This window comes from Mustela erminea, chromosome 14 (genome assembly GCF_009829155.1).
Source record: "Mustela erminea isolate mMusErm1 chromosome 14, mMusErm1.Pri, whole genome shotgun sequence".
Taxonomy (NCBI): domain Eukaryota; kingdom Metazoa; phylum Chordata; class Mammalia; order Carnivora; family Mustelidae; genus Mustela; species Mustela erminea.
In genome coordinates, this window is record NC_045627.1 from 58,430,685 (window position 1) to 58,441,907 (window position 11,223).

Below are 11,223 nucleotides of genomic sequence, written 5' to 3' on the forward strand. Positions count from 1 at the left end.
TAGTGGTATGGGGTGATAAAAATGTTCTAAAGTTGTTTAAGATGGTTGCACAACACCGTGAATATACTCAAAACCATTGATTTGTACACTTTAAATGGATGAATAGTATGTGAAATGCATCTCAAAACCTGTCCTAAAAATTTTTATAAAACTAACAGAACAAGAAATAGCAGTTTAATTATATTAAAGTTATAAAAGCAAAAACAGAGAACAGTTGTAATAGCTTTCAAAAATAGGAAGGCTGTATAAGTAAGGTAAACTGTCATATGTGATAGCTGTAAGCTGATAAATCAAAAATTAGAAAAGTAAGTATATTTAGAGACACTGAACTAAACAGAAGGAGTTAATGTGATTGCTTCAAAGAATGGGAAGGGTGGGGCAGGGGACTGTTGGTTTTTATGATAGGCTCTATATGATTGTTAACCATGTATTACTTGGTAAAATTAATTTTAATAAAGAAATTAACCCCATAAATCATATGTATGTATGTATTTGTATGCCATTTTAGCCACAATAGTGACCAAAAATTAAAGATAAAGCAAATGTGAGTGTGTATAAATCTGATTATGTAAATTCCATTTTTTAAAAAGATTTTATTTATTTATTTGACAGACAGAGATCACAAGTAGGCACAGAGGCAGGCAGAGAGAGGGGGGAAGCAGGCTCTCTGCTGAGCAGAGAGCCTGATGCGGGGCTCGATCCCAGGACCCTTGGATCATGACCTGAGCTGAAGGCAGAGGCTTCAACCCACTGAGCCAAACAGGCGCCCCCTGTAAATTCCAATTTTTGCCTCTTTTTCCAAATTCTGAACTCATCTAATCTAGAAGTACTATATAGCTTACCATCGAAAATACCTTGAGAACATTCTACTTCTGCTGTGTGCAGTTCACCTTAGTGAAGTGACCTAAAGAGATCGATGCCTTTAAACAGTCTCTAGAGAGTGCTCTACCCAGAGTTTGCTCCTGGTTCTGCGTAGGTGGGAGTGGAAAGGCTGGCTGAAAACAGGTGTGGCAAATGGGACATTTGAAGAGGGTAGGCGTGGGTTAGGGGTCAGTTGTATCAGAGAGCTTGAGGCAGCTCGAGGGCAATTAACACCTGAGGGCAAAAAGTGAGGTGAGTGGAGGCACAGTACTGTTTCTTTACAGTTTTTGGCTAGGCCCTTTCTGGCTGCTACTTAAACTTCTCTTCTGTGCTTCATGTGGAGTTTTTCATATGTGGTGTTTTGAGATAGTTGGAAAGGTAGTAAAGCCAAGAGCTTTAAAAATCATACCGAGCTCGTCATTTGATTTCAACATCTACTAGGAAAAGGACTTGTATTTTCTCCCATTGGGACTAATTTAGTAAGACCCATTTTTCTTGAATCTCTAGTGCCTAATTGCTCATATTTCTTCGTTAAAACTGTATTATGGTTTAGGATTTTCATTGCTGTTTAAATCTCTGATGCCCTCTAGGAACCCTTTCATAGGCTTTGTGTTTTGGAGGGAGAGGAAAAATGATCTGCTTTACTTTTGGAATCTGCAAAGGAACTCTGAAGTCCCAGGTGGATTTGGTGTTTGGAAAAGGGAATTTGGGGGACTAAGGTTGACCCTGAGCCCCCAGGTCACTGTTCACATTTACAAAAGCAAACCTGGTATCCCCAATTGCTTTTCTCTTGAGGTTGGCTTAGCTTTATTTATCTTCTGTCTTGGGTCACTGCCCCTGAGGTGCTTCAAAAGCAAAACCCAAAAGACTCAAAACAAAGAAAGCTAAACCAGATTCAAGGAAAAAATGACCTGGCACTCTGGGTTCACTTTTACAAAGGCAAAAAGTCACTTCAAGAGTTCCATAGAATGGTTTTAAGTCAGCCTAGATTCATTGTGTCAATTGCACAAAGTGATCTCAACAGGTCCGAGACCCCAAAGTTTCTTGGGTGGAGACTAGGAGTGAGACTTAGGATGAGAAACTGTCAGCAAGCCAGATGCGTAGACACAAACGAATTCTTCAGTGATTCTGAAGCGATTCAACTATTTTGAGCATATAAATGGGACCACCCATGCAACCATATCTTTCCTTAAGCTAAACCTTTTTGTTTGCTGGACGCACACACGGAATGCTGAGGAAGTGAAACTTACAACTCACTTACAGATATTGGCATAAGTCTACTTTATGTTACCAGATTAATTATAAAAGGTATTTTTGAATCCTTGGTGAAAAAAGAAGTTAGGATACTAATTTTAGATAATCTTATAAATCATGATGAGATAGAACTGAGGCTTCTTATTTTGCTCTTCATTTTTGTATGATCCATACTTTGCTTACTTCCCAAAAGGATTTAAGGTAGAATTATTTTACTTGACTATTGGAACAAACTCTTTTATAGACCTTAATACCAATTTTCATTATAATATGCCTGACTTTATCCTTTAATAAGTAATTGTAAAATTGCTTTTGAATAATCTAGGGAAGTTTTTTTTGTTGTTCTTGTTTGATCTACATCTTTGAATATCAGGTATATATGTTAATAAGTTCACCTGTTGAGACTGTGTCTTACTATTTATTTACAAGACTGAGAGAGATTTTGTGTAATTAATAGCAAATGTATTATTTGTGTACTGCCATCTGAAAGGGAGCAAAGCTCAAGGAAGAGAAGTGACGTTTTCCATAACTTGGGTTTTAATAGTAAAGATATAGTGCATCCTGTGAAACCTGACTAAATGTGAGAGATAGACCCCAAGGCTATAACTGTGTGCAAGTGAAGGTGAGTTTTTTTCTGGCACTACTCCAGTTTCCTCCTCCCTTTCTATCACACTCTGGCTCCAGAACAGGCATGTTCTTTTTCAGCTATTCCAAAGTTCAGGAATCATGCTTTTTGGTCAAAGCAGGCATGGGTAGCAGCCTATATAATGGGCTCATTGCATCACTGTGGCCTGGCATAAGGTTATATAGGACCCAAGAATAATGTCCTAGTTTTGCATTACATCTTTTACTTCAGTAGAACTGTACTTTAACTCACTACCACCACTCTGCACCCGTGGCTGTTTCTGAATTTTATGCCCCCTGTCAGTTCCCTTACTCCTCCATTCAGCATCTCCTATCTTCCAGTTGCCCCTTTGCCCCATAAGCGCTTCTCATTTCCAGTGCAGCCCCTTCTCCTCGCAGGATTCCTTCTCCCGCCGCCCCTCCATCCTTCACTCCCTCGCTCCATCTACCCTTCAGTTATCCTTCAAGCAATAAGAAATAAAGCTTCTGTTGATAATCCCCCCTACCGCAAAAGAACTGTAGTTAAAAATGTGAAAAAATGGGATTACATCAAACTGAAAAGCTTTTTTTTTTTGAGGAAAGCTTTTGAATTTTTTGAGGAACCTCCACACTGCTGTCCATGGTGGCTGTACCAATTTACATTCCTACAAGCAGCGCACAAGGTTTCCTTTTCTCCACATCCTTGCCAAGACTTTTTATTTCTTTGTCTTTTTGAGAACAGCCATTCTCATAGGTGTGAGGTGATATCTTATTGTAATTCTGATTTGCGTTTTCCTGACAAATAGTGAAGTTTAGCATTTTTTCATGTGCCTATTGGCTGCCTATGTATCTTCTTTGGAAGAATGTCTATTCAAGTCTTTTGCCCATTTTTAAACTAGATTGTTTAGGGGGTGTCTGATACTCAAATGTGTAAGTTTTTCATATATTCTGGATATTAATCCTTTATCAAATCTATGATTTGCAAGTATCTTCACCCATTAGGTAGGTTGCCTTTTTGTTTTGTTGATGGTGTCCTTTGCTTTGCAAAAGCTTTTCAGTTTGAGGGGTGCCTGGGTGGCTCAGTCTGCATTCAGCTCAGGTCATGATCCCAGGGCCCTGGGATCAAGGTCCACATCAGGCTTTCTGCTAGGCAGGAAGCCTGCTTCTCCCTCTCTGGCTCCCCCTGCTTATGTTCCCTCTCTCACTGTCTCTGTCAAATAAATAAATAAAATCTTTAAAAAAAGGGGGGGGTGGCGCCTGGGTGGCTCAGTGGGTTAAGCTGCTGCCTTTGGCTCGGGTCGTGGTTTCGGGGTCCTGGGATCGAGCCCCGCATCGGGCGCTCTGCTCAGCAGGGAGCCTGCCTCCCTCTCTCTCTCTCTGCCTGCCTCTCCATCTACTTGTGATTCTTCTCTGTCAAATAAATAAATAAAATCTTTAAAAAAAAAAAAAAAGGAAACCCATAGGATATTGTATGGCGATAATACTTTAATTTAAAAAAGTGGAACGAGGGGCGCCTGGGTGGCTCAGTGGGTTAAAGCCTCTGCCTTGGGCTCAGGTCATGATCCCAGGGTCCTGGGATGGAGTCCCACATCGGGCTCTCTGCTCAGCAGGGGGCCTGCTTCCTCCTCTCTCTCTGCCTGCCTCTCTGCCTACTTGTGATCTCTGCCTGTCAAATAAATAAATAAAATCTTTAAAAAATAAAAAAATAAAAAATAAAAATAAAAAAGTGGAACGAAGGGATGTCTGGGTGGCTCAGTTGGTTGGAGGACTGCCTTTGGCTCAGGTCATGATCCCAGAGTCCTGGAATCGAGTCCCACATTGGGCTCCCAGCTCCACGGGGAATTTGCTTCTCCCTCTGACCACCTCCGGGCTCATGCACTCTCTCAACTGTCTCTCTCTCAAATAAATAAATAAAATTTTAAAAATAAATAAAAATTATAAAGTGGAACAGGACCTTATAATAATTACGGATGAGGGACACTGATAGACCATTCAGAAATGTTAAAGATCATTTAATTCTTACTAACATTAGATGCAAATCTTTATCATGATGGAATCTATTTTCTTTATCAGTGCCCCAGAGAAGGAGCCTGGGAGGAAGTCAGTTGACTGCATTCACTTTCCCTAGTTTGCCCACAGGCCACATTGGCCTTTTTCAGAGAGCTGTGAGCTCAAGCCAAAAGAAGTCTGTAGGGTACTCTTTTTCTTTTTTCTTTTTCTTTCTTTTTTTTTTTTTTTTTTTTTTTGAGATTTTATGTATTTATTTGACAGAGATCACAAGTAGGCAGAGAGGCAGGCTGAGAGAGAGGGGGAAGCAGGCTTCCTGCTGAGCAAAGAGCCCAATGTGGGGTTCGATCCTAGGACCCTGGGATCATGACCTGAGCGGAAGGCAGAGGCTTGAGGCCTGAGCCACCCAGGCGCCCCGAGTGCTCATTTTTTAATACTCTGAAGAGCCTAGGGAAAAACCCCTGGTAAACTTGGGATGGTTTTCATCAATCAGTAAGTTATTTCTTGAATGTCTACTGAGTGGTTACACTCTGTTGGACACACTTTATGCGTTTGCCTGCCTAGCTTTATGAAGTTTGTTTCTATTTACTTACCAAATGCAGTATTACGCATTTGAAAAATTGTACACACATGGAAATGAGAAATCAGAATAGGAGAGCAGTATGCTTCCTGGCCCATTATTTCCTCTGCACCTGTATGCATGCATCCTTTGGGGCACAGACAACAGAAATGGTTTTCGAGTTTACAGCCACTGGGTTCGTGGGCTGAGAATAATGGGCAAGCAGTCAGTGGCTCCTATAGAAATCAGCAACTTCTGTCTTTTTTTTGTTTTTTTAAGATTTTATTTATTTATTTGACAGACAGAGATCACAAGTAGGCAGGGAGAGAGCAGGAAGCAGGTTCCCTGCTGAGCAGAGAGCGGGATGCAGGGCTCGATCCCAGGACGCTGGGATCATGACCTGAACCGAAGGCAGAGACTTTAGCCCACTGAGCCACCGAGCACCCGTAGCTTCTGTCTTAATATTAAATTGATTGTAGCAGGATGCCCAGGTGGCTCAGTCAGTTAAGTGTCTGCCTTCCACTCAGGTCATGATCTCAGGATCCTGGGATTGAGCCCCATCAGGCTCCCTGCTCAGCGGGGAGCCTGCTTGTCTTTCCCTCTGCTCCTCCTTCCTGCTTGTGGTCTCTGTCTCTCAAATAAATAAATAAAATCTTTAAAAATAAATAAAATAAATTGATTGTATCTTCCCTGTATGTTAACTAACTGGAACTTAAATAAAAACTTGAATCTGAAAAAAACTTGAATTTAAAAAACAAATTTATCGTAGGATCCTCATGTATTACTGTAGTTTAGATTACTAGGGTTGTGTGAATAGTTTTTTTTTCCTTTATACTTTCTTCAGGTCAACATCAAAACATTACTTGTTTCCATGTTAACTATCGCCTCCCCACTTTCCCCGCTTAAAATGTAAACTCTTGAAGCATAGGACTATTGTCTCATTCAGTACTATATCTCTGGCCTGGCACAGTAGCCAGCATGCTATAGGTGGGCAGTCAAAGTTTGTTGAAGGAATAAATGAATCTTACTTAGATTGTTGGCCTTTTTTCTACATTGGCAATGAGTTCCTTAACCATGAATGTGCAGCCCTAGATATCTACAAGTTAATAATGCACAATGTATATTTCTATAAAATATTAGTGTAAATTTAAAAGCATGTAGATTAGACTTGTCTGCATGTAGGCAGGTAGGTTAAATTTTATGGTTCCTGTAATTTCTAGTGATAAGAGATTTGCATATGAGTATCTGACCACATGTGAAAATTATAAGCATAATATTTCTTTATCTAGGCGTCTGTTTTGTGCTGTTTGGCAGAGGAACCAGTTCTGTATTCACTGTTGGAGTTGGTGTAGGTTTTAAATTCATTAAATGGACTCCTCCTTTCCCACCTGAGGGTAGATCAGCCCAAGAGGAAAAAGAGACTTATTTTAAGGCCTCTTCCTCTTCCAAATCCCAGAGGTCATGTTGCTAATGCCTTTTAGAAAGAAAGGGAGATTACAGCCAGCGTATTAAGTGGTTACTTTCTGCTGACTGTGCGCATGCCCATGCATACTTGTGCAAACACACACTTACACCTAAAAGAAGAATCCTTCAAAATGAGGCTTTTGTTAACAACTGTGTGAGGAGCACAGTTGAAATTTATTTTAATATATAAATATGTAAACCTTATCTTTAACTCTAGAGTTAATACTTGGCCATTGTGTGGAATATTAGGTAAATGAAGAATTCAGTAACAGTTACCCATAACCCCACCACACAAATAACAACGTTACATTCTTAACATTCTCGAAAATTTTTTTCCATTCTTTTTTGATGGGTGTTTATGTAATTTTAATAGGGACGTTTATCACAAGCATCTTACCAAGATACTTAAAATTTTGTGTAAATATCGATTCTAATAACTACATAATATTCATCTTACAGATAGATATACCTCACCACTTAACCATTCTCTCAGTACTGAGATTTGGGCTGCTTTCAGGTTTTATTTTCCCCCTCAAACTAATCGTTTTTTGATAACACAGCATTTTTGAGGTTAAGATTATTATTCTCTACCTTTATTATTGTTTCCTGAGGTTTGAGTCCTAGAACTAGGATTACTGAGTCAAAGGGAATGGCTGTTTTATAGGGTTCTTAAACATGTATTATAAAATCACATTCTGGAGATATTATGCCAAAATTCATTTTCACGGTCAGTGTGTGTGAAAGTTAACTTTTCCCTCTTTGTGAAAGTTGCTTGTTGCTAAGTAACAGTCAAGAATTACACAGAAGTTTAAATAAATAAATTTAAACTTTAACTTTTCTTTTTCAGGCAGTATATTCTTTTAGCTTTGTTTCAGTTTAGCTTCTGTACCAATATCTTAACTTTTGATACAGCCTAGAATATTGTCCAAAAGAAAATAGAGTGGCTTTTAATACTAGTAGTTACTATTTTCATTATGGAATTTTCACCCTTTGATGGGAACATCTCTACTAAGTTGTATATTGGAAGGGAAAAGAGTCAGACAAGTCCATTACCTTCCTAAAGAAGTAGTTTTTTGTAACCTCTTTTTAGGTTTTAATTACCCCCAGAAGTTTTATCCCTCCCAGAGTCCCTGGGTTGGCTCACATATCCTAGGAGTAAATACAAATGCTTCCTTCAGTTGAAAGCAAAACCAGTACACCCCTTACTTATAATGTGAATTAAAACAAGAAGAAAGAAAAGAAAAGGAAAAAAAAAAAAGAAGAAAGAATAATATAAAAACTGAAGGAAGGTAGTAAGTAAAGTATTTAGCTTTCTGAAACAATTCAAACGGGGATAGGAAGTTGGCTTTAAATGGCTTAAAGGAGATTAGGGTTTTAAAGTTGGATAAGGAGTTTGGTGCTTTGGTTTAGGCACGGCATTGCTTTTAAAAGATTACTTCCATATTTGACAACAATTCTAACTAGAGATTATAGAGCAAATAGTCAATTTTAAAACACTACGGAATACAAGAGGGCTTCTTTTTGTTGTTGTTTGTTTATACAGAATGATTGCCTAGAGTTAACAGGCTGAGTCCTGAAGCCCTCATTTCATAATACTGCTGAGGATCTATCACCAGGGGGGATCCAGCAGAGGTTGTTTAATGCACTTAATTGAGATTATCTGAGCTTTTGGTTTAAATTACTTTGGGAAAAGTCTAGGTACAAACGGCTTCTTTGAAGGGTAAACATACTTAACCTCTAAGAAAAAAGGTTCAATTTAAGTTCCTTGAAATTTTTCAAACAGGTAGTAGCACCAGCCCTTATTAATTAAATTGGAGTATGGGCTGCATATTATGTAAAGATGAGATCTCTATACATCAGGTACAAGTGTTACTATAATTCTATTAATAGTGTTTTCATTATTTTATAATTGTTTGAGAATGCAGTCAGGTATTGTATTAGAAAAGCAACCCCTGACAATTTTAGCTATTTCGAAAGTATAAACATACATGTGCTGTTTCGGTTATAAAGTATAATTAGTGATGAAATTTTAAAAATGAATTCCTTATTCTGTTCAATCTAAGAAGCAGGTCATATTAAAGTGGATCGAGAGTGGCCTATACTGCATGTATTAGCTATGTGTAAATAGTCAAAAGTTTAACATTTTCCCTATTTTTCTCAGCTCCTTGACCTGTTTATGGTTTGGGATTGGTCTACTTATCTAGCTGATTACGGACAGCCAGCTTCTAAGTACCTTCGGGTGAATCCAAACACAGCTCTGACTCTTTTGGAGAAGTGAGTATATTCTGAAGACTTTTTTGCATAACATTATAGCATTTGGTGATTTAGCGATGATTGAACAACTAGAGATTTTCAACAAAAGAGAAATGTCTAAGTGGAGCTTAAAAGCTCAGTCCATTTTAATGACCAAAACATAAGCCTCTTTCTTTGCTGATTGTAATGTTGGTGTTGTTTTATGGGATTGCTGTTTATGTTGATGTGAAACAAAATTTTGGTGCATCTCGTCCAGTTAAAAATAATAGAAGTTTAGGTATTACTTTTCTCTTTCATTATATGGCAGATTTTCTTTTCACTTAATCATATTTCATTTTACGTATCACTGCTAAATTTTCTATTTTTGAATTAAAAATGTATATTATTTTCCTATACTTCAAAATATCTGTGATATATTTGATTTCAAAGGACAAAAGAAACTGTTTAAAATAAATGTAAACTTATTTTACCATGCCATGAAACACTGCTGAGACCCACCCCCCCCAAAAAAAACAAAAAAAACCCCTGCTTTAAATTTTCTAATGTTAATTTTTCTTTCACCTTGTCTTGCTATGAATGTGATTTGCAGAGTCCACAGAGGGTGTGTATTTTAGCATACATTGGTGGAACAACAATATTAGAAAACTTAACATACTTTAGATTTACATACTAATGCAAAAACCCCACTTCATATAGAATGTAAAATAAAGCTGCTAATTTTTTGTGTAGTTGCTCTGAACTTTTATTAGTACCTATTTTCTTTGAAGTATATTTTTCAAGCATAAGGATTAGTGTGATAATTCAGAGCATGCCAAGATATTTCACTTGTGATAGCATAGCGTTTAATTTCTCTTTACCAAGCCTCTTCATTCATATATATTCCTAGGATGAAGGATACTAGCAAAAAGAACAATATATTTGCTCAGTTCAGGAAGAATGATCGAGACAAACAGAAGTTGATAGAGACAGTCGTGAAACAGCTAAGAAGTTTGGTGAATGGTATGTCCCAGCACACATAGACTTGGACTGCACTCAGTGAGATCAAATCTGTGATTCAACATTGTTCTCTAACAAGAGTCATGATATGGTAATTTCTTTGCAGAATTTAAAAATGCAGTAGGAAAAAGACATTGATGAGAAATTAAAAAAGAAACAATAAAAATATCATTTGTATGGATTTTTAAATAATTGGTTACTATTTTATATAGGGAAAGTGTGGTGTTAATTTTTTTCACTTTTAGGGAAAAAAGGCAAAACGTAATATATAAATCAGGTCAAAAATTGTACATGAAACTGGTTGTAAATACATTAGAAAAATCTTATATGCCTCTACATATTAAGTTATTTTTTTTCTATTCAGACTTGAATGACTTTTCTGGGTTTTTTCATCAGTATCCAGTTTTGAAATGTAATCATGTCTGACATGCGAGTACTTTACTGTCATTTTGTAATTTGTTAATTTTTATTTTCATCTCAATATGATTTAAGTGGACTAAATTTTCCAATTCTGCACACTCTGAGGGAAAAATATACAAATCTTTAAAGGTCCCTGAAATCAACTTTGATTTAACTCAGTAAGAATGTGAATTATTTGTTCTGTTTGGGTGGTTTAATTTAATGGTTTTGAATATGAAGAAAAGGTGTTTGGATTTTCTAAAGCTGCAATGTTGTTTCTGTTTAGCAGGGTTAATATTTCTAACTATATTGTTTGTAGTTGACCTCATTTTAGGATTTATTTGGTTTGGTTTGGTTCAAGTTAAAAGAGGACAGGAACGGATTGGAGTAAACCACTTCAGGTGCTGCTTGTGCTAAAGTAGATGCGTTCCTACACACAGACGTTACCACAGGGGTCAGGTTACTTTCTTCAAATAGCAGCTCTCAGTACCTATCCTCAGTATGGAAACAGGCCAAACCAAATGAACTCTGGAAAATCTAAAACGAATGTACATTTTCTTCTGTGTAAATTACTGTGGTCCAAATGGTGGTATCAACCTGATCCTAAGTTTCTTTTCATTGTATTTATGCTGAATATTCCTTTTTGCATTTTCAGGATTTATGCCTGTAAGAAACTTACACTTGACTCTGTAATATAAGTGTAAAGAATTACATGTACATTTCTTGATTTTGTGATGAAATATTAAAAAGGTTGAGCAGGTTGTTGAAATTGCATCTGTTCAGAGCTTCCTGATTGGAAACTGCTTCCTTCGGAAAAACTGTTACTC

General features: G+C 37.4%; 1 protein-coding gene across 6 annotated transcripts in view; it reads left to right on the top strand.

Moving 5' to 3' along the window:
- Positions 1 to 11,165, top strand: part of EXOC6 (exocyst complex component 6) — a 243,418-nt gene extending 232,253 nt beyond the window's left edge. For 5 of the 6 annotated variants that reach the window (XM_032312081.1, XM_032312082.1, XM_032312085.1 and 2 more), the window contains 2 exons: positions 8,910 to 9,022; positions 9,888 to 11,165. In XM_032312081.1, coding sequence (XP_032167972.1) covers positions 8,910 to 9,022; positions 9,888 to 10,020 — 246 coding nt within the window. In that variant the 3' untranslated portion in view covers positions 10,021 to 11,165. Of the gene's footprint in view, positions 1 to 8,909; positions 9,023 to 9,887 lie in introns of those variants that run through there. The other variant, XM_032312084.1, reaches the window with a different exon arrangement.
- Positions 11,166 to 11,223: the final 58 nt, after the last annotated feature.